This window comes from Dermochelys coriacea, chromosome 6 (genome assembly GCF_009764565.3).
Source record: "Dermochelys coriacea isolate rDerCor1 chromosome 6, rDerCor1.pri.v4, whole genome shotgun sequence".
Classification (NCBI taxonomy): Eukaryota; Metazoa; Chordata; order Testudines; family Dermochelyidae; genus Dermochelys; species Dermochelys coriacea.
Window position 1 is genome coordinate 56,883,653 of NC_050073.1, and position 23,724 is coordinate 56,907,376.

The window sequence follows — 23,724 nt, forward strand, 5'->3', positions numbered from 1 at the left end:
CTCATTTTAAAAAAAAATTGAGCCTTATTTCTAATTTATATTTGTCTGGCTTCAGTTTCCGGCCATTGGGTCTTGTTAGGTCTTTTTCTGACAGATTAAAAAGTCCTTCATAACCAGTATTTTCTTCCTGGGAAGGTACTTATATACTAATCAAGTCACCTCTCAACCTTCTTTTTCCTAAATTAAGCAGATTGAGCTCTTTAGGTCTCTCACTTCAAAATCATTTGAGTGCTGGAGCAAATGCTTTATAGTTCTTTTCTGCACCCAAGCTGGACAATACAGTATTCCAGTAACAGTTTCACCAATGCCGTATATAGAGGTAGATCTCTATTCCTACTCACTACTTCTCTATTTATACATTCCAAGGACCACATTATGCCTTTTTGCCACAGCATCACACGGGGAGCTCATGTTGAGTTGCTCATTCGCTACGACTCCAAGATGCTTTTCAAGTCACTGCTTTCCAGGATGCAATTCCCCCATTCTTCTTGTATGGCCTGCATTCCTTCTTCCTAGATGTATAACTTTGAATTTAGCTATACTGAAGTGTGTTTTGTGTGTATGGGCTCAGTTTACCAGCAGTCCAGATTGTTCTGTGTGACTGCCAGGTCCTCATTGTTGTTTACCCCTCAACCAGTCTGTGTCATCTGCAAATTTTATCAGCAGTGATTTTATAGTTATTTCCAGATCTTTAATAAAAAGGTTAAATAATGTTGGGACTAGTACCATCCCTGCAGAACCCCACTAGAAAACCCCCAATTAATGATGATTCCCCATTAATAACTACTTTATGATATCTGTCAGTTGGCCTGCCCTTAAACAATTAAACGTGTGCTTTGAGGTTGTTTAGCACTAACTTTTTAATAGAATGTTATGTGCTGCTAAGGAAAATGCCTTACACATGTTCAAGTGTATTACATTTGTGCAGTGTAAGCATCCACATGAACTAGCTTCACGAGTAATTACCCAGGGATCTAGGTGGGTATAGCCCACACTGAAGTTTGCCCTGCTGCAGCTTCACTGTTCCATGAACCAAGTTAGCATGATTAAAGGTAACTGCAGTCATGCCTCGTGATTGTAAATTATACAGATTAGAAAGACTAACTATATTTTTATTGAGCATTTCTGGTGAAATTATAGAAACCAAAAGAGAAGCCTGAGTTTCCAGAACCTTAATAAAAATTGTAACAGCTTGGCATATCTATTTTAATACATACTGGTGTTCAGCACTTGCACACATTTTCTTGTTTCTTCCATGCCACTAATTTATTCAGCAGTTTCTCATGTTTCTATTACAAATGCCATTTGAAGGAGGATGGTCTCTGGCTTCGAGCCACAATCTTGTGGTATAACAGTGTTCAACGCAGATGACCATATGCAGCATGTACTGTGCCTGGAAGCCTCCTATGACATTCACGGATTTGAAATTTGTCTGATGTCATCCAGTACACTCAAGAAACATGGGGAATGCCTCTAAGTTATTGTTTAGGCTCTCCAAGAAGACTCCCAGATGTCTGATACAAGGTTGCCTCATGGTGAGTTGAAGGAGAAATCCTCAAATCCAAGGCTAAGTCTTCTGAACACTGCTGGGAATCTCTACAGGTGATACTCACAGAAGTGCTGATTCAGAACATTCCATCAGAGGTGCAGCAGGTCAGCTAGGTCTCCAAAGTGCCCATCCAATTACCCCAAAGTGCAGAGCACTGATGGGAAGGTTTCCTCTCAGGGGTCACCACTAAAATCAGTGGTGCTGGGATCTGCTTTTTCTGATGTGGTCAAGCTTTTGTAAAAGACACCCAGACAGAAAGCAAGGAATTCCAGGAAATTCATAGAATCATAGAAGATTAGGGTTAGAAGAGACCTCAGGAGGTCATCTAGTCCAACCGCTTGCTCAGAGCAGGACCAACCTTAAATAAATCATCCCAGCCAGGGCTTTGTCAAGCCAGGCCTTAAAAACCTCTAAGGATGGAGGTTCTATCACCTCCCTATGTAACCCATTCCAGTGCTTCACCACTCTCCTAGTGAAATAGTATTTCCTAATATCCAACCTAGACCTCCCTCACTGCAACTTGAGACCATTGCTCCTTGTTCTGTCATCTGCCACTACTGAGAACAGCCTAGCTCCATCCTCTTTGGAACTCCACTTCTGGTAGTTGAAGGCTGCTATCAAATCCCTCCTCACTCTTCTCTTCTGCAGACTAAATAAAACCCAGTTCTCCTCATAAGTCATGTGCCCCAGCCCCCTAATCATTTTCATTGACCTCCACTGGACTCTCTCCAATTCATCCACATCCTTTCTGTAGTGGGGGACCAGAAACAGGACGCAGTACTCCAGATGTGGCTTCACCAGTGCTGAATAGAGGGGAATAATCACTTCCCTTGATCTGCTGGCATGCTCCTACTAATGAAGGCCATTATGCCTTTAGCCTTCTTGGCAACAAGGGCACACTGTTGACTCATATCCAGCTTCTTGTCCACTGTAATCCCCAGGTCCTTTTCTGCAGAACTGCCTCTTAGCTAGTCGGTCCCCAGCCTGTAGCAGTGAATGGGATTCCTCTGTCCTAAGTACAGGACTCTGCACTTGTTGAACCTCATCAGATTTTTTTTTTTGGCCCAATCCTCCAATTTGTCTAAGTCCCTCCCTATTCCTACCATCCAGCGTATCTACCTCTCCCCTCAGTTTAGTGTCATCTGCGAACTTGCTGATCTATCCCATCATGTAGATCATTAATGAAGATGTTGAACAAAACTGGTCCCAGGACAGACCCCTGGGGCACTCCACTTGCTACCGGCTGCCAGCTAGACATTGAGCCATTGATCCCTATGCATTGAGCCTGACAATCTAGCCAGCTTTCTATCCACCTTATAGTCCATTCATCCAATCCATACATCTTTAACTTGCTGGCAAGAATACTGTGGAAGACCATATCAAAAGCTTTGCTAAAGTCAAAATACATCATGTCCACCATTTTCTCCATATCCACAGAGCCAGTTATCTCATCATAGAAGGCAATTAGGTTGGTCAGGCATGACTTGCCATTGGTGAATCCATGTTGACTGTTCCTGATCCCCTTCCTCTCCTCCAGGTGCTTCAAAAGGGATTCCTTGAAGACCTGCTCCTTGATTTTTCCAGGGACTGAGGTGAGGCTGACCAGTTTGTAGCTCCCCAGATTCTCCTTCTTCCTTTTTTTAAAGATGGCATTATATTTGCCTTTTTCTAATCATCTGGGACCTCCCGTGATCGCCATGAGTTTTCAGAGGTGATTGCAGACCCCTGGCCATTATATCAGCCAACTCCCTCAGCACCCTCGGATGCATTAGATCTGGACCCGTGGATTTGTGCATGTCCAGTTTTTCTAAATAGTCCTTAACCTGTTCTTTCACCACTGAGGGCTGCTCACCTCTTCCCCATACTGTGCTGTCCAGTGCAGCAGTCTGGGAGCTGACCTTGTTTGCGAAGATCGAGGCAAAAAAAGCATTGAGTACTTCAGCTTTTTCCACATCATCTGTCACTAGGTTGCCTGCACCATTCAGTAAGGATCCCACACTTTCCCTGACCACCTTCTTGTTGCTAACATACTTGTAGAAACCCTTCTTGTTACCCTTCACAACACTTGCTAGCTGCAACTCCAGTTGTGCTTTAGCCTTCCTGCATGCTCGAGCAATATTTTTATACTCCTCCCTAGTCATCTGACCAAGTTTCCACTTCTTGTAAGCTTCCTTTTTGTGTTTAAGCTCACCGAAGATTTCTCTGTTAAGCCAAGCTGATCGCCTGCCATATTTGCTATTCTTTCTGCACATCAGGATGGTTTGATCCTGCACCTTCAATAAGGCTTCTTTAAAATACAGTCAGCTCTCCTGGACTCCTTTCCTCCTCAAATTAGCCTCCCAAGGGATCCTGCCCAACAGTTCCCTGAGGGAGTCAGTCTGCTTTTCTGAAGTCCAGGGTCCATTTCCTTTCTTCCTTTTGCTAGGATCCTGAGCTCGACCATCTCATGGTCACTACTGCCCAGGTTACCACCCACTTCTGTTTCTCCTATCAATTCGTCCCTGTTGGTGAGCAGCAGGTCAAGAGGAGCACGGTCCCTAGTTGGTTCCTTCAGCACTGTACCAGGAAGTTGTCCCCAACAGTCTCTAAAAGCTTCCTGGATTGTCTGTGCACTGCTGTATTGCTCTCCAAGCAGATGTCAGGGTGATTGAAATCCCCCATGAGAACCAGGGCCTGTGATCAGGAAACATCTGTTAGTTGTCTGAAGACAGCGTCATCTACCTCATCCTCCTGGTCTGATGGTCTATAGCAGATGCCCAACATGACATCACCCTTGTTGCTCTAGTCTCTAAACTTAACCCAAAGACTCTTAACAGGCTTTTCTCCAGTTTCGTACTGGAGCTCTGAGCAATCATACTGCTCCCTTACATACAGTGCAACTCCTTCACATTTTCTCCCCCGCCGGTCCTTCCTGAACAGTTTATACCCATCCATGAAAGTGCTCCAGTCCGTTACTCCAAGTCTCTGTTATTCCAATCACATCCTTGACTGTGCCAAGACAAAATGAGTCCTACGTTAGGCCTGTCTTTTAGATGCAAATAAGCAGGGAGATGCTCAGGGATCTGCTCTCTTGTGTTCCACTGTGAAGCAGCCACAAAGATGTTTTGGGGATGGCTTTGTGCTCCAGATTGATAGTAGTGAGAGCTTTCTGCTCGTTGGAGTGCTGTTTTCACCAAGCCAGATCCCCTAGCCCTAGATGAAGGGAACATGTCATGACTCCATCATTTTTGCAGAGAAGCTTATATTTTAAGGAGTCCGAAGCATACTAACCCCGGTACAGTGACTGGACTTTATCAGCACCAACCTGATGCAGTACAAGCGAGAGCGCTCCTCTCACTACCCACATTCATCACCCTGGGACACACATCTCCCTAATATGCTGGGGAGCTCACCTATAGAACAACAAGGTTCAGGACAAATGGTCTTCCACAGAAATGACCTTCCATATCATTCTTTTGGGGCTAGGAGCTGTCAGGAGTGCCTATGCACAAGCTCTGACTTTCATCAAAAACAACACACAAAGGATATGATGGACTTAATGTGACCTGTATGTTTTGTCAAAACTGCCAAAGAGCTGCCAGATCTCCCTCCCTCTGCAAGACAGCATTCAAACTTTGGAATTGATGCACCCATCACAATGAGCTCATCTCAGCTGTCTGTCTACAAGAGATACAGAATGGGATAACGAACTGTCTCAGCTGAAATTTTCTCACGACAATGAGTGTATACTGAATTCACAGGTGCTTCAAGATATAGCCACCCTTTGGGGAAACATTCATTGGCAGTTGCCCTCATCTTCCCAGAGGACAGGGCCCACTTGTAGGTCTTTTCCCAGTTTCCTAACCTATCCAAGATTCTGTTGAAAATTCAATGAAACAAAGCGAGAGTTATTGTGATTGCCCCTCTTGACTATGACAGGTCTGGCTTCCTTACCTTACGCAGATGGCAATATGCCCTCCTGTTCCTCTGACATCAGCCCATTCCTCACCCACTCTCTCAAAACAATGGGCTGACCCTTCACCCCAATCCATGTATCCTCCGCCTCTAGGCTTGGATCTTTCTTTTTTCCAAGGCTAAGAAGCAGAATGCTCTGACAAGCTGAAACACATGTTGCAACACAACCACAAGTTGACCACTCCACATACCTATCTTCAAAATGGAAACAACTCCAAGTTTGTACCATTTCAAATGGACAGACCCAACCTCATCTTTACTCTCTCTGATTTTGCACTACATTTTAAACTTTCACTCAGCTCCCTTAAGGTACATCTCATGGCGAAAATGGCTTCCCACTTGGAGTTTGCTCAACCACTAATGCGTAGACTCCTTTAAGGGCATTGGGACTCTCTTCCCCCATGTGACACCACCCGCTCCAGCCTGGGACTTTAATCTAGTTCTCAGGGCTTGGACTAGACCTCCCTCCAAATCCAGGGCAACTTGTTATCTCTTACACCTGTCCATGACGACAGCATTTCTAATTGCCATCATCTCAGCTAGGCACATAGGAGAAATAGCGGCCCTGATGGCACACCCATCATTCACGGCCTTTGTCTTTTTAAAAAAAACAAAAAAAAAAACCAAAAACAAAAAACAAACAAAAAAACCCTCTAAGGCCGTATCCCAAGTTTCTCCCTACTTTTTCTGCACTTTCCATATGAATCAACAGATCCATCTCCCTGTTTTTTCCCAAAACCACATTGTGACAACTGGGAGACAATTGTGCATATGCTAGATATTAGAAGGACATTAGCATTCTACTTGGACAGGACTAAGGACTTCAGGAAATCCCCTAAACTCTTCCTTTCATTCACAGGTTTCAGAGTAGTAGCTGTGTTAGTCTGTATTCGCAAAAAGAAAAGGAGTACTTGTGGCACCTTAGAGAGTAATACATTTATTTGCGCATAAGCTTTTGTGAGGTACAGCTCACTTCATCGGATGCATCCACAGAAAGATCCAAAAGCTCTGTGATATCTCTTCAAAGACTATCCAAATGGGTTTCTAGTTGCATTAATCACTTAGCAAGGACACGACTTGCTTCCGTCCATACACACTCCATGAAATCAGTTCCTACCCCAATCACATTCCATAGGGATACCCCTATCTCCCCAATCTATAGAGCAATGACTGGGGCCTCTGTCCATAGTTTTGCAGAACATTATGCGATCATTGAAGATTTGGCCGTTGACACCATCTTCAACTCCACAGTACTCTCTGTAGTAAAAGATTCCTCTCTGAAGTCCCAGCCTCCAGTGGTGGGTACTGCTCTGGAGTCACCTAAAATGGAGCACCCATAGGGACACTACTCGAAGAAGAAGAGGAAGTTACTAACCTTGTGCAGTAACAATGGTTCTTTGAGATGTGTGTCCCTATGGGTGCTCCACAACCCGCCCTCCTCCCCTCTACTTCGGAGTTCTCTATAGGGCTCTGTGGAGGAAGAAGGAAGTGAGGGGAGTTCGCCCGTCCCGTGCTAAATAGCCTTGAGGCAGACCACAAAGGAGGGAGAGCACATGCACGGGCTCAACGGGACCCTGCTACCAAAAATCTCCGATTAGAGGTGTAGGGGCACACAGACACCTAAAGTGGAGCACCCATAGGGACACACATCTAGAAGAACCATCGTTACTGCACAAGGTGAGTAACTTCCTCTTTCAGTCCAACTGGTTAAAATTAGCTAAATCTTGGAATGATTAATGAGACCATGTGCTGTGCCTGTAATTTTCTAGCAGTTAATTTGAAAGTAATAGGGACAGAAGCTGCTTAAAAATCTTGTCTCTCTGTTTTCTGTTAGTTTTGTCCTAAAAGGAAACAGGATTTGACTGAACCCAGAAGTGACCACCTTAAACTGGCATTTTCTTTCTCCCAGCAAGGACCATCTTGAATGCCATGTAAGAGACTGTCAGGCAGGAGATTTTCCCATAAAAAGACTTTTCAAATGCTTTAATTATTTCTTCTTTTTTTGTATATTTAATAAAGGGTTAAGGGTTTTTTTTAAAAAATTGAGGTTGTTACAATGGGAGTATGCCAAAAAAATAAATTAATGCAAAACCTTAAATACTGTTAACTGTTTAGTATTGTGACAGTAAACAAGGATTTTAGAATACCTTAATTTCTACTGGGTCCCAGATTCCTATTCCCCAGCAATACAACAGCATCCTTCATGCCAATGGTACCTGTTCAGACCTTGAAGGATTTTTCTGCTATCTCAGTGCTCTAGGCCTTGCCTTTCCTTAAACTATTCCATCCTATTGAATGGGGTAGGCTGAAGAGCAGGATGAAGACAAGTTTAGACAGAGAAGAAGCTGATGACTCTTCTGATGCCAAATCTGTGTTGTATATCAACAGTTTGACAGTGGTGCTGATGTGGATGATCCTACATACCCCCAGTATTTGCAGAAGTTAGCTAACTCAACTGGTTTGCATTAAAACAGGTTCAGAAATCTGCAAGAGCTACAATAGAGAGGTACCTGTACCATAACCCTCATCTTCTAGAATTACCATGCTCTTACATCGCATGTTGGATCAGCTGATGAAGAATGTGTGGAAGACCCCTCACACAGCTCCCCTCAGTCTGCTGTAGGTGCAAATATAAAGTATTTACAGTCTCAGCTTGTTCCATGTTGGCCATAATGGTGTGTTGCATTGTGGTTCCAAACTTACACCAGGGTATATAGATCAGTTTTATGATAGTCAAAAATAACAATAAATTAATGCAGCCAGTTAATAAAACACACGCTAATGAAGACATCTAAAATTAAAGTCAGAGTAAATGATCTGTACCCCTTCTGAAAGATTAATTTGACTCTTAATAGACATCTGTCAGCAACTACTGTTTCTGAATGGCTTTCTGGTCACATGGCCACTTGTTCTAAAAAAAAAAAAAATTTTTTTTTCCAGTGGGCTCTTCAGCAGCTGATGTTGATCACTACCTGGAGTCTATGCTTGTTGCCCCTGGGGTGAAATCTTGGCCACCTGAAATCAACTGGAGTTTTGTCATTGACTTCAATGAGGCCAGAATTTTCCCCCCAGTATTTTTTTAATCAGTGTTTTGGTAGACTTGTAAAAGGTCCTGTGTACCCCATGACATTCTGATCCAAAGTTCTGCAGTAGCATTCTCAGATTCTGCCACACTTTCATCTGGCAGGATAACCATTCTGTGGTGTTTTCATTTAATTTTTTCAAAGTTTTTCTATTAAAGAAATACGAAATTTAATCATAGAAGTGGGAATCCCCTTACCATGTTACTTGTTTATATTCATCAAGATTACTTTACATTGTTACATTTTTTGACTTATCCCACTGAGACCATTGTTTGTTTCAGGCTTTCTGCTGATTCAAGACTGTACTACATTGGTTGTCACTCTTCATGTTTTCTTCACAACCATCAGAGCTGGACTTGTAATTCTTTCTTTAAAATGAAAGCTTAGATTCTGTAAAATAAACTATGTGATGAAGGGTAGATTCTGTGGCAATGGATGACATATTGCTGTGAGCTTGTGTTGCTTCTGCAAATGTATTATTTTGTCAGTGCATGAATACCTCTCAATAGATACCTGGATGTTCTCAAGAAATAGAGAGCAAGCATTCTCCTTGGATTTGATGAGTGTCTTTTGTGTCTTCTATCTCAGTGGTTCTCAAAGCCAGTCCACTGCTTGTTCAGGGAAAGCCCTGGCGCTCTAGACCGGTTTGTTTACCTGCCGCGTCCGCAGGTTTGACCATTCGCGGCTCCCACTGGCCGAGGTTCACTGCTCCAGGCCAATGGGGGCTGCAGGAAGTGTCACGGGCCAAGGGCCCCCCGAACTCTCCTGTCCTCTATCCAGCCCCCACTGCCCCCTTACCGCACTGTCTGGAGCACCGGTGGCTGGCGGCGCGACAGTCACACCACCCGGCTCTAGCCAGCCACGCCACCATGCAGCACAGAGCACCTGGTCAGTCCAGGCTCTGCAGCTGCGCTGCCCCAGAAGCTCACAGCCCCGTTGCCCAGAGCATTGTGCCGGTGGCGCAGTGAGCTGAGGCTGCGGTGGAGGGGGAACAGCAGGGGAGGGGCCGAGGGCTAGCCTCCTGGGCCAGGAACTAAGGGGCCAGACAGGAGGGTTCCGTGGGCCAGAAGTGGCCCGCAGGCTGTAGTTTGCCCACCTCTGAACTAGACTATATGAACCTATGGTGTGGTCCAGTATGACAGTTTTTACAGTCCAGTCAATCCACAACAAAGGTTTCAGCTGTGAAGCATTTAAAGACCTTGAATATGCACACTCTTGAGTCCAAAGTTTTGTTGAATACAAAGCTCAATAAAAGTTCTGTCAGTCCAATTGGCTCTGATCAGACAAAGCAAAAAAGAAAGGTCTGTTGCTGTAAATATTCACTGTGGTCTAACTTGGGTCAAAAGAAACACTCCACATAATGGATTGGAGAGTGGGGCGACATCAAAGATGTCATTGAAGTCAAGTCAGGCTGGCTCAGGGCTGCTTAAATTCTGTATATATCAGCTGTAGTAGAAAAGGATGTTCATGATTTGATTCCTTGGATAACAGCCATGTGAAAATTGTAATTTCATGCACTGAGCAGAAATCATGAAATTAGCTCTGCACTGTGATTTTTCCAGTATTCTAGACATTAAAATGAAATGAAGAAGAGACCAGGGTCATGTAATTTTGTTGTGTTCCTTCCATCCATCATTTTACATTGGATTTGTGGTGGCGCATTAAAGCGGGAGAAGGCGGTGCAGTAGCCATCACTGCTTGGAACATGAGCAGCTGCAGCCTCATCAGGAAAGCAGAACTGGGCATTCTCATGAGCCAGTCTCATGCTCAGTGCATCTCATAGCGCACAGCAGCTGCATGTCAGAGCAGTTCAGGGGATGTCTGCAGTCACTTGTATGCAAAGAAATGTAACCTTTTGCTGACAGCATTCCATGCATAATCTGTGAATTTCAATACTTTACCTGTGATTCTGCCATGAATTAAAAAAAAAAAAATCACAGGGCCTTAGTGAAAGCATTTTAGTCAGATCTGAGTCCTGTTTTGAGTATATTTCTAGGTGCCTTACACCCACAAATTATGGTTCATTCCTTCATGGCGGGGGCTCTTCCTTATCTCCTCCTTCTTCCAAGTGGCTTATTCTTCTTTATTTATTATTGTCTCTTGGTCCTCTGAGGCATAAGTCACTCTTGAAGCAGAACTGCCTCATAGCCAGTCGGTCCGCAGCCTATAGCAGTGCATGGGATTCTTCCATCCTAAGTATAGGATTCTGCACTTGTCCTTGTTGAACCTCATCAGATTTCTTTTGGCCCAATCCTCCAATTTGTCTAGGTCCCTCTGCACTCTATCCCTACTCTCCAGCATATCTACCTCTCCCCCCAGCGTAGCGTCATCCATGAACTTGCTGAGGGTGCAATCCATCCCATTATCCAGATCATTAATGAAGATGTTGAGCAAAACTGGTCCCAGGACAGACCCCTGGGGCACTCCACTTGCTACCAGCTGCCAACTAGACATCGAGTCATTGATCACTACCCATTAAGCCTGACGATCTAGACAACTTTGTCCACCATATAGTCCATTTATTCATCCAATCCATACTACTTTAATTTGCTGGCAAGAATACTGTGGGAGACCATATCAAAAGCTTTGCTAAAGTCAAGATACATCACGTCCTCCGCTTTCCCCATATCCACAGAGCCAGTTATCTCGTCATAGAAGGCAATCAGCAGGAGGGTACATGGTGCCAGTGTAGACTTACATGCTGAGCCTACTCCCCACTTCGTCAACAAGGCTGCTTATAGGGAGTAGCCTCAGCCAAGGAGCTCCAGTGCCATAGAGTACTGCAAGGTAGAATCTCTTATACTACCCTTACCCTGAGAGGGCATTACCAGGGATCCTAGGAGAATAAGCATGTTCCCTGGCCCTCACCCTTTTTGTATCCCCACTGGTTCCCTCCATCCCCCCACCCCTGTTATGTTTCCTCCCTCTGCTCCAGTATTCCTATGTGTGGTTCATCAAGACTCTCGGCCAATAAATCACAGCCCCTCAAGTCTAAATAAACTGGGTATCATCCCAAATGGTTAAATTTTGTCAAAGTTACAAGCATAATCAGAAGTTTTAAACAGCAGTAACTATAGGCATTGCTCCTTTCTCTGCCTGTAATGTTGGATTATTAGTTAGGTTATTAAATATAAAGTTATAGTATTGCAGAGTAGACAAGATAATGTTGTTATGAGTAACATAATATTTTTCATTTACTGACTCTTTGCATAATTTGGGTATTGAGTGAATAGGAATCTAAACCCCACCCTACTATGAATACTGGATTTTGCCAAGAGAGCCCCCTTCCACTTGTTGTCTACCTCTGATTGCTTCCTCTCTCCAAGCCCCTCCCCTCAAAACATTTTGGATACCATAAAAGGCCTGTGGTATGTGGTTGTGGCTATCTTTGATGTGCTGCTGTTCTACCCAAATTCCCTCCTGTTGGTCAGGATGCCTAATCGCATCCCCCAGTATATTGCCATTTTCCTGCTCTCTTCTGCTGGCCAGAATTTTCTTACCACCCTCCCTGGACCTTCAGTTGTGACTATCCACTAGATACTAATACAGAAGTCATCATTTAATATCTGACAGATCCTAAAAAATGATCTCCATATTCTGTAGTCTAAATTTGTGATATTAATGTAGATTTTTTTGCATTTAATGCTTATACATTTTAAATATAACTGCTTCATACAGAGAGATACAAAAGTATGCCCATGTGCATTGATATGAAAGCTTTTTCTGAACTATTGTGACTTAAATCCAGATTTACATCATGCTCACATCTCATGTCACTCTTCCTATGCTGTTACTTATCTTTTCCATAATATTATTTTTTAATTATAAACAAAGAGATGCTTCTTTATCCGAAATTTTTTAATAATATTCTACCGTTGGTTTGCAGGTGTACTAATAAGGACTATGGGAACACAGTCGAATCTCTGAACCATGACATTTACAATGTTACATTTATATAAAGACTGTAAGCTGATCTCTGATGGCATAGCAACATCACATTGTCAGAGAAGCTACATTAGGAGTCACCCTCTGATTGTCTCTTTTCCTGGGCCAATGAATTTCAGATCTATCCTGGAACTAATGCTTTTGGGGCTTTTCTTCAGTGAAAAATTTTGATTAGTGGGCTTAAGAGTTTTTCCACCCCACAGCCATTTAATACTGCAGTTACATATGGATAAGAGAAATATGGTAAATGGAGGACACAGAATCAGATAATGTGTACACACCCATCCTGGGCTGCTGTTTGTGTTGGGAGATGCATGCAGAGAGAGGTAATCTGCACTGATGCCGTGGTATACCAACAGTCAAATTAATTTAGTGTTGTGTAGTGCATATGTACCTGTCCCCTCTTAGTTTAATTACATATTCTGTCCACTAAAAATGTTTAAGCAGATCAGTGTAATCAGAAGGCCTATTTAATTTCTCTTTGTGGCTTTGCCTAGCCCTCTAATTTAGTATTAAGGTAGCTATCTAATATTGCTTGCCTTTTATAGGTCGATAATGACAGATCTGTACTACCTCAGTCAAACAGATGGAGCAGGTGATTGGCGAGAAAAAGAAGCCAAAGATCTGACAGAGCTGGTACAGAGGAGAATAATATATCTTCAGGTAAGAGGGGTAGAATAAAAGTGCTTAAATCAAGAGGAAAAATTAAAAATGGAATTTGTTGAAAAAATATTTTAGCCCACTAAAATATGCCAATGTAGTAAAAACATTCACGTAATTTAAGTGAATGTATAGGTGCAAATTCTGTAGACAGCAATATGAGAGGATTTATGTTGTACATATGTAATAAATCATTTGTATTTATGTGTAAAGTGAGCCAGTATTTTCACAAACAAAAGGACAATAACAGAAAAGGGTTTAACTGTTGTTTTAATTGTAATTGTGCAATAATATAATCTTCTGACATATATTTTGGGGGTGGGTATTTTTTGTGCTGGATCCATGATTGCCAGTAGACTATAACTTTGCCTTTTCATTCAGACTCCATAAGTCTGCAAAAGCTAACAATAGCTTGTGTTTTGGTATATTACAAGAAGTGGCTATATCTTTTGGGAGTTATCCTATAGACACGTTCCTCAATTCATCAGTGGTGTCTCTGAAGTGAGAGAGAAGATACTTTACATAAATAATGTAATTATCCATTATCAATTACAGTGTCACTCACTGAACCATAAACAGCTGGTGTGCAGAACCATCATTCTCACTTAAAATTGTAATAGCTTTTCTCTAAGCTTATTTAATTTCCACATGTTCATTAAAATTTCTCCCAAAAAGATATTATCTTTAAATTCTGATCTGATCATGTTCTAGGTCCCCTTCCGCTGACTCTAACACCTTTTACCACCTACTTTAGTTCTTCCTGAGTTCCTTAATCTCTTAATTTTCAGTGTTTTGTTTTAAAGCCCCTGTACATCCTATAGAACTTATATAAATCTCTAGTATTTTTAATATATCAAATTATACTCCTATATTTCTTTACTATTTCTGTAATAATTGCTCTTTCCCCCATTGTTGTTGTACTCTGAAGAAACTTTCTTCTTAGTATCCTTGAAAAAACTAATTGGACACTCACACTAGATATGTTGTAACTACTTTAAGCAGAGAATATGTTAGCTATTTGTGTTTAACATACTTGATATATCTCATTCTGTATGTCAATAAATACCACACGTATGCTGATGGCTCACAGATCTACATCTGCACTCCTGACCTGTCGTCGTCTTTGCAAACTAAAATCACAGCTTGTCTTTCCGACATCTCCTTGTGGATGTCCAATCATCAGCTTATTCTCCATGTGACTAGAGAACTCTTTATTTCTCCCTCCCGCCCCGTCCTTCCATCTTCCCCTTTTCTTAGTCATTATAAGCAGCACCACCATCTTTTCTGTCACTTAAGCCCATAGCTTGGATGTTACCTTCAACATAATTCTCTCTAGATCTTAACATCAAAGCTGTGCCTAAATCCTGCTGCTTCACTTCTCTCTGCATAGCATCTTTAAGATCTGGCCTTTCCTCTCCAAAGCTAAACCATTTGTCCAGACCCTTACCATCTCACATCTTGACATTTGTCTCACTATGACAAATGCATTTTGTTTCACTTATGTCCATTCAAAACTATGCTATAAAGATCATGTTTCTGGCTTATCTCTTTGACCACATCACCCCTTTCTTTGGTTCCTTCCTCTGGTTCCCCCTGCTCCACTCCATCAAATACAAACTACTAATCTTTGCTTTTATGTCCCTTAAGAGTTTTACATAATGATATTGTGAAAACTTAATCACTACTTGGTTTTATAAAATGAAACGAAACAAGACTGGGCAGGAAGAAATTTTGGCTGGTTTACATGTATTGCCATTGTCTAACATAATTTTTGTATAACTTAAAGTAGCAGAAAAATGTTTCAGCTGCTCTGCCTCTGATTTTTAGTAGCTAAAACTATTTTATGGTAGGGATAATATTTTAGATCTGGTGAATATTTCCTAGTGGAATATATACAAAACAACTGGAGATAACACCATGGGATCTACTGTTCCTCCCTTATTGATTTAGATTTGCAGCAAATGAAACTCTAGGTGATTTATTAAAATGTCTTAATGTCATTGTTAACTTAAAAATAATATGTTGTTTAAAAAAGAATTCTTATATTACTCATAATACTGCACAATATTCTAGTGAAAGAATTTTTTAAATCCAATATATTTGCTCTTTACTTTATATATATTTATATCAGTTTGGGGAAGAACATCAATGAAGTCAGCTTTACTTTTTTTTTATAGTCTATTTCACTTTCAAGTTCTTAGTGCTGTAGTGATTCAGACAATACAATGAAATGTTTGTTTTAAAGCAATTGTTTTTGATAGAAATGTTTCACAATTTTAACATTCCAATCTGTCTTAAATTTCATAATAGTATTTTATGAAAAGGTAATGGTTAGGCCAAGTTTACGTTGACAGTGTCTCTTTAATGTTTGTCACGTATAACCATCCACGTGGAATGATGAGCTGTCTTCATTCTTTCATAGTTCCTCAGGTAGAAACAGTTAGAAAGCGTGAGTGTAAATGCTTGATATGTTCTTATAAACACGCCTCTTCACAAAACACAGACACAATGACCATGCTGCTTGTTTGCCATTTTTGAAAGTTGATGAGAAAGTTTTCCATTCCTGGTCTACTTTATTCCTTCTGGTATTAAAGCCTCAACAGAGTCAGCAAATTACCAGGAGAGAAGTCCTGAGGAGATTTCTGCCTTATCCACAATATCATTCGGAAATTCAATCAGGGATTTTATGTATATACTTCCTTTAAATGGACTGTCAAGACTACATGTAATTCACTATGGATTTCTTTGTTCTGTTTCACTACTATAGATTTCAGTAATCATATAATAGTGTCTGAAAATCTTTATATTTAGTGAATTCAAATTTTTGTGACTATACATGTAACCTGGCCTTTTCTGCTCTGATAGTCTTAATTCTCTTAATATCTTTTACCATATCCCTTTTTTAGTATTTTACAATATATGTTTAATGTGCTCCTCAACTATTGTTGAATTAATTTCACAATATTGGATTAGTGAATAGACACCCTCTCCAAAAACACCTTAAAAGATGTTTAGGCATGGGAATGGGGCTCAGCATGTTAAAAAGACAGTCTTTTAGGCAAAGTAAAAAGGCTACCTAAAAATAAAACAAATGAGCAAAAGAGAAAATAGCAGCTGGAAAGCATGTTTTTAAATGATGTTTTTGAGGGATATTGGAATTAGATGACATACGTTTCTATACTTACTTTTTTACAAGGGAAAATGTAGTGAACATATGAAAATTGAATAAGCTTAGAGAAAGTCTACTACAATATTAAATCAAGTGTTGGCTCTGCTCCATCAGTTCTTTTGTAGTTCACTATCTAAACATCTAATCTATAAGGGTAAAAGCCTCCTTCAAGATGAACCCAGCTGATACCTACATGGGAAGTCTCCAACGGTAAGTCAGGACTAGTTTACCATTAGGGGATTGTAGACCAAAGGAAATAGTTTGCAGCCCCTCTGCATTCATGAGGTGATTGTGCTCAAGGTGAAATCCCTTCCTAGAGGAGGGTAGGGTGACTGCCAGAGCACTCAGCTGTACTACATTGGAGCAAGATCAGGCTCCCTGTTCTACTGCATCGCATACATACTCAGGTGGTCCGCAAGACTGAGTCTGCTGGCTGGAGGAGTAGCAGCTCTGAGCTCCTTTTCCTCCCTAACCTTCCTACCAAGGAGCAAAGAGAAGCCTGTGTGGGAAGGAGGGCTGACCAGGAGGAGCTGAAAGTTTTCAGATAGAGAAGGGGTGAGGTGGAAGGGAGCTCTTGGGCTGACAATTTATTCACCAGAGTGGAGTGGGAAGAATGGAGCAGGAACAGGTCAGCAATACATTTAGAAGACGGGGTCCTGCATTAAAGGAGAAAGTGACCATCATTAACCGGGGAATGGGGGAAGAGCTGGCCTGTATTGACTGTGGGTAAGTGGGTGGGGCATCAGCATTAATTTTGTGTGGGAAGCAAGGACCTGGCACAGATTGTATAGTGTGCATGACATGTATTGTATTGGGTGGGGGGAGGGCTGTATGAATTAAATTAGGGGCAGCCTGTGATGAGAACTCCCCTCCTTCTGGCACTCTATGAGAAGCGTGGGCAAGGACTACCTCCTTCAAGGTTCCTAGCAGCCTGGGCGAGGACCTGGTCCTAAATGTGGAGCACTTGTGTTTTGTTGTACATCAAGCCGTAAGCAAGAAATTACGTTTTAGAAGTATAAAAGCTGTTTATAAGACTGTTTTCTCACTGTGTGAATCAAATAAGCCAGTTTTGCCATCTGTAACCAGCTACCCTCTCACTCCACACCAGTTAAACTGTTACAGATGGCAAAGCTAGCTTATTTGATTCACACAATGAAAAAAATCTTTAAAAACGTGTTTTATAATTAAAAGCAGTGTAATTTGTTGCCTATGGTACAATGAGCTACAGAGCACAGGTGTTCTAGGTTCTGATAAGTTGTCACATTTTGATGGCTTGTGTCACACACATTAGACGGTTGAGAGGTTTGCCAGTGGCACTTTTGACAACTTCCCCCACTGACTTTTTGAGTGCACTGGACAAGACCCAAAAGAAGAGGAGTTCCTGGTCAATTGTACTGTGTTTCCCATGTCCCTTCCAGATGGACTTTCCACAGCTGGGGACCAGTAAACATGGTTCTTCTGACAGTGACTTGAACCGTATGTTTGTATATTTCTGACTGATTCTAATCAACTATGTCTCAAACACTATTTGCGCTTTATTTGGTCCAACTTGACTTGAGGTCGGATATAGAGCTGCCACTCACTATAGTGTTGTGCTACTAACCTGATCTCACACCATAAACTAAATACTTTGGGGCTGTTCTTTATATTGCCAAAACAGAATGTAGTGGTTTGTGACATTATTGTGAAAAAAAAAAAATCCTGCTGGCTTCTACATAGAGTACACTTATCCTGTGCATTAGGGAGTTCAGTCATTCACCAGCAGCAAGGAAAGGGAATAAAATGAGAGTAAAAATATTTGCGATGTATTATGGAGGATTCAATATCATTGAGAATTTTGTTTTATGTTTAGAATTTCCTAACTAGACAAATGGGTTATAAAATGCTACCTATTCCTATGAAAACATGAGCATTTGTCAGGAGAGTAACATAAGTAATACTCTGATGCCTGGTAAAGTTTTAATTTATCTCCAAACTCATTTCAGTTGTCACATGAGCTTTTGCAGACGAGGGCTAGCACTTTTTAACACTTTGCAGAGTTTACTCATATTTTTTATGTTTTAATTGTATTTATTACAAAACTGGATTTTCAAGGGGGAAGGGAAATTTTACTGTATTTTGAAATTTTCATTCCCCTTCTCCCCCCCACCCAAAAGAAAAAAAAAAGGTAAGTAGATCTGTCTCTAACTCCAGCAACATTCTGCAAGCCATCTCTTAACCAGGAACGGGTAAGAAAGCTGTAAGTAAAAGAACCAGAGGAATACATGGTTCCAATCTATCCTAAATACACTGAATCAATTAATATAATAAACCTTCAAAGAAAGAGAAGGAAATGGTGGGGGGCAGGGTGAAAGTGTAATTCTCAGAAAATAAACAAAAAGAAGAAAAGACTGTACGTAGGAAAAAGAAAAGGGAACCAACTAAAATTAAAGGAGCAAGAAAGAACCAATGACTTTGGTAATCTGTAATTACTTACATTAATGACTTCTGTTACTCTGTTTAATAGCAGTTGGCAGACAACCTACCTGCTTTGTTGGTTGGCTATTTTTACATAATTCAAGTTAATAATTTATTACATGAGCTTGCTGGAGTTGAGAATGCCATGTGATTGATGTTTTTCAGCGTACCTCAGAGAAAAAGTAAATATAAACTAAAACTCATTAACGACAGCATTTGTTATGGCGTTATACAACTGTAATTTGTTTGACGTATTCTGTTGATATAGTTACTCAAGCAGTTTATAAACAGATGCAAACCCCAATAATAAGTGGAAACTTTTTGTCCTTTTTTAGCAAAGTCGCTTATTGTATACTTTATTATTTTTAGGTTTTTGAAGCTTGAGCTGTGTAGTCAGTCCCCTTCCCATTAAAGGGAAAACCACAATGCCTTGAGCAATGTTATTTTGATAATATAAATTGTATACATTGTGCCAAATATTCGGCCCAAGCTTAAGTGTACATATTTGTCATTGACTTCATTGAGAGCGTACCTACTTATTTTTCCAAGGGCTGAATCTGATCCAAAGAGCATAACATCAGTTAAAACAGAAAAATTAATATGTGTAAGAAAAAATTATCTGTGTGTTTCTGTGTATATGTAAGTATATATTTTTATATATTTTTATTTGTGATGTGCGAAGAGAAAATGAATGTGTATAAAACTTTATGGATGGATAAATTTAGAAACGGATGAAAAGAAGGTTGATCAAACAATAGAGGAAGTAGCAATCTACAGTACATTTTGATAGCAATTTTACTAAATTATTTGAACATATCAATGGTTACACCCTTGCCTTTGAAATCTACAATGTAAACTGTTTGCAAGCTGTAAGTTGACTTAAAGCTTACCCCCTTGATACTGTAATGATCCATGCCTATGTACTTAAATTTTGAGGAGATAACTGCCTTCAAATTCTGGATTTCATTTTCAGAAACAGAAGGAAGAAAAAATATTTTTACTTGGTAAACTAAGGAGCAGCAAATACTGGGACTGATTCTGGAGTGACTCAGTTGGAATAAATGGAGTTACCATGCTGTGAAATCTGTGTGAGAAAGAAGAGAATCAGGCCCACTATTTTACTGGTGCATGAACAGAGCCCTCAACCCACCAGTAAAGTGATAGTCATGCACGTATATGTGTTTACTACTGTTTGTTCAATCACAGTTTGGGAATTACAGGTTTCAGAGTAGCAGCCGTGTTAGTCTGTATTCGCAAAAAGAAAAGGAGTACCGGTGGCACCTTAGAGACTAACAAATTTATTAGAGCATAAGCTTTCGTGCATCCGATGAAGTGAGCTGTAGCTCACGAAAGCTTATGCTCTAATAAATTTGTTAGTCTCTAAGGTGCCACCGGTACTCCTTTTCAGTTTGGGAATTAGTAACTATATATCTAACATACAGGTTGTAAAAGTTATTAAACAAATTAAGTTAATCATATCCTTTTTAACTACACTGCATAGCTTTGAGGTCTAACAGAGCTAGTATAAAATGCTCTTTTGAAAACATAAACATTAATATACTTAAAGGACAATTTAAAACTGTTGGTTCTGAATAAACTCTGTGAGAATTCTTATGAGCAGAAAGAAATACACACTCTTAAGGCATTCATCCCAATTTTAAGAATGCTTTAAAAAAAGATTTTGGAAGAAATCAGCATAAAATCAACAACTAATCTGTTATGTGAAGGATAGTAAATTGACAAAAATATACAAAAAAATTATAAATAGAAATTTTTAAATGTATGTAAATCCATTTAAATTTACAAGAAAAATAGAATGTGGTCGCATTCTAAATGTAAAGATTTGAAGGCAGAAAGAGATATTTCCCTTTCGTCTACTGTGCTAAGAAGAGATATTTGTACAAATTAATGCCTCCTGAAATTATGAATCAAGTCATTAGGCAGCCACAAAATGTGAGTTAAAATGTGTTTTTAATATCTAAGAATTTATAATCCTTGGTATGTACAGCCTTATCTAAGGGTCACCAGAGAGCTTCTCTCCCAAAGTCTTTAAATGCTGCATTAACTCTTTGGCATGCTCCTTTTCCTTCACGTAACCATTAGGCAGAGAAAACAATGAAGTAGGTGAAGAGCAAGCAAAAGAGAAGCTATTTTGGCACCCTGGGACAGGCTCAGTCTCCCTGCAACGCTTCAGATGGCCAGGACATAGCAGGTATGGAGTCTCAGCCTGTGCCCAACTGCTGGAACAACTGTCAAATTTGGGTTGTCTGGACAAAGCAACCTCATAAAGATAAGTTATCTGTACCAGGTCCCTTAAATGGTTAGCTTCAAACAATCTGCCCTTCCTAAAATTATTTTGGGCCAAACTGCCAAAATTGCAAAAGGTCAAATTTGAATGGATTGTTTTGGGAAAAATTAGCAGGAAAGCCAAACAAAATACATTGAAATACTCTTAAGAAATAGAAGTCTGAGGACTTCAGCTGTAGAGACATATAATTCTGAATAGTTCTCAGGAGGGATGGTGATATTTATCTTCCTCTCAGCAAAGGGCTTATCTATTTCCAAGTGTGGTTAGGGAAAAATCCATTATAGACTGTTGGATAGGAAGGGGGGAAAGATATGGTTGTATTTATGCACAGAGTTACTGCCCTCTTGCAGTTAAACAACCCAAAATAACTTCTCATATTAAATATTTCATATAAAAATTATATTTATGGAAAAAAGGTGTCTGGGAATATGTAATTAACAATGGATACAGGAAAGAACAAAACTCTGACAGAAAAAGATTTTATCCAGACTTTATAAACCCAAAAAGTGTTTAATATTCTATAATTTTAAACATGCTTGCATTCCTTATTTAATGGCAGTTAAATTCAGTAGTTGTATCAGAAACTATTACATACTATAAATAGCCTTTAATGTAGATGATGTAGGATATAATGTCTTAAAAGTACAGAAAATTGTTTTAAAATGATCTTGTCAAGCTTTCGGTGCATAATGTTTTTGCGCAGAGTTGGACTATTTCAATAACTGGATTTTATGTTTATCAAGAATATAATCCAGATTAAAATGTTGACTTTTACCACTTTGTTTAGCCATGTAGTATGTTCTATACTTGGTTTGTAGTAAACTAGTTTGTAAAATAGTCTATTAATAAAGTGTTTGTTTTACTCTCTAGGCAGACTGAATTTTTCTTTTTAAATAATTAATGCATGTTGATTGAAATAGTGCTAACAAAGCTAGAGAAGAGCCAGAGGAAATCAAGAAAGAGCATTCTTACACAGAACTATTTTGGGTGTGAGCTTTGACACCAAATGTTATCATATTCTGACACCCTTAGAAATGAAAGCATAATTTAATATCGTAAAGGTGTTTTATTTTACATTGGAGTAGTGAAGTATATGTGATCGTTGTTAATGTTAACCGCTGAGAATGCACAAACAATTTTCATTCAGCTGGTGCTTGCTCCTTCATTTTAATGTGGGATGTACTATACTGGCATGACTTGTGTGTGATTTATGACACTTGTCACTTATTAACTCAGAGAAATATGCCTTTGTGTACATCTTGTCTTCAACTGTACTTCTTCATCCTTACTTACAGAACCCCAAGGATTGCAGCAAAGCCAAGAAACTTGTGTGTAATATCAACAAAGGCTGTGGCTATGGCTGTCAACTTCATCATGTTGTCTATTGCTTCATGATTGCATATGGAACACAACGAACACTCATTTTGGAGTCTCAGAATTGGCGCTATGCTACTGGTGGCTGGGAGACTGTCTTTAGACCTGTAAGTGAGACGTGCACAGACAGATCAGGCACTACCACTGGACACTGGTCAGGTAAGACTCAATGATCAATTCTCAAATAATTTTCCTTTCGCGTTTTGTTGTATCTACGTTACAGGACTATATCATAACCTGTTTCTTGAGTGTTAAGTATTGAGTAATAACTAACTATGATTGCAATTTTATGGATCATCATTTTCCCCTTCATTTATGTATTGTAATAGATACTAGTATCCTCTCTAAGAGGATCCTGTTACATCAGCAGGGAGTTTTTATGCAAAACCAGTTCCAAATCCAGACCAAAATCCTTGAACAGTATAACAAGTTACATTGGGTGGCAGATTAGGATCTCATTTTTTTTGAGGGAATAGCGATCGTAGTAAAGAGAGGCAAGTGCTAAAGTATATAATCATACTGAAGGAAGTATGAAATATACTGAAGGAATATCATACTGAAGGAATATCAGGAAGAAATCTTACTGACGGAATATTGTACTGAAGAAAGTGTGAAATATAAATACAAAAAAAGGCGTATAATACGTATTCAAAACAATAATAAAACATAAATTCTTACTATGAATCAAATAGACTAGTAAAACAGTAATTGGTGTCCATGTAGCAAGATAATATGTGTATTTTTATTATTTAGGGTAGGAAATTAATTCATTATTTTATTGAATCAAATGCTTACAGAAGGAACATGGGGATTTTTTCCACTGGACAGTAATAGATAGTCTCACACGTATATACAGAAAACGGAGAGGGTGGAATCACTTTTTCTAGTGAAACCTCACTGTCAACACCTGGCTGAGCTATGAACATAACTGTACAGGAAAACTCCAAAATCAAATTAGCTTGCATTTTGAACATTTCCCAAAATATTTGTATAAATGTACAATCTCATCACATTAGTATGAAGGAGCCTATTGCAGATGATTGGAAGTATGTCAGCCTTTTCCTCAAAGTCTAGGCTGAATATTGGCAGGAATTTTAATATCCAATTCCCTGTTGTTTGCGTATCTTTTATGTGAATGATTGTTTCCTAAAGTATTCAATATATTTTAGATAATCTTTCTCTATTGTTAGATATATTAAATATTGTTTCTTCAGAGTCGATTATT

At 39.8% G+C, this 23,724-nt stretch overlaps 1 protein-coding gene across 7 annotated transcripts in view; it reads left to right on the top strand.

The window, feature by feature from the left end:
* Positions 1-23,724, top strand: part of FUT8 (fucosyltransferase 8) — a 303,904-nt gene that overhangs the window by 223,250 nt on the left and 56,930 nt on the right. For all 7 annotated transcript variants that reach the window (XM_038407244.2, XM_043516319.1, XM_043516317.1 and 4 more), the window contains 2 exons: positions 13,080-13,194; positions 22,421-22,658. In XM_038407244.2, the coding sequence (XP_038263172.1) occupies positions 13,080-13,194; positions 22,421-22,658 (353 nt within the window). The remainder of the gene's footprint in view (positions 1-13,079; positions 13,195-22,420; positions 22,659-23,724) is intronic.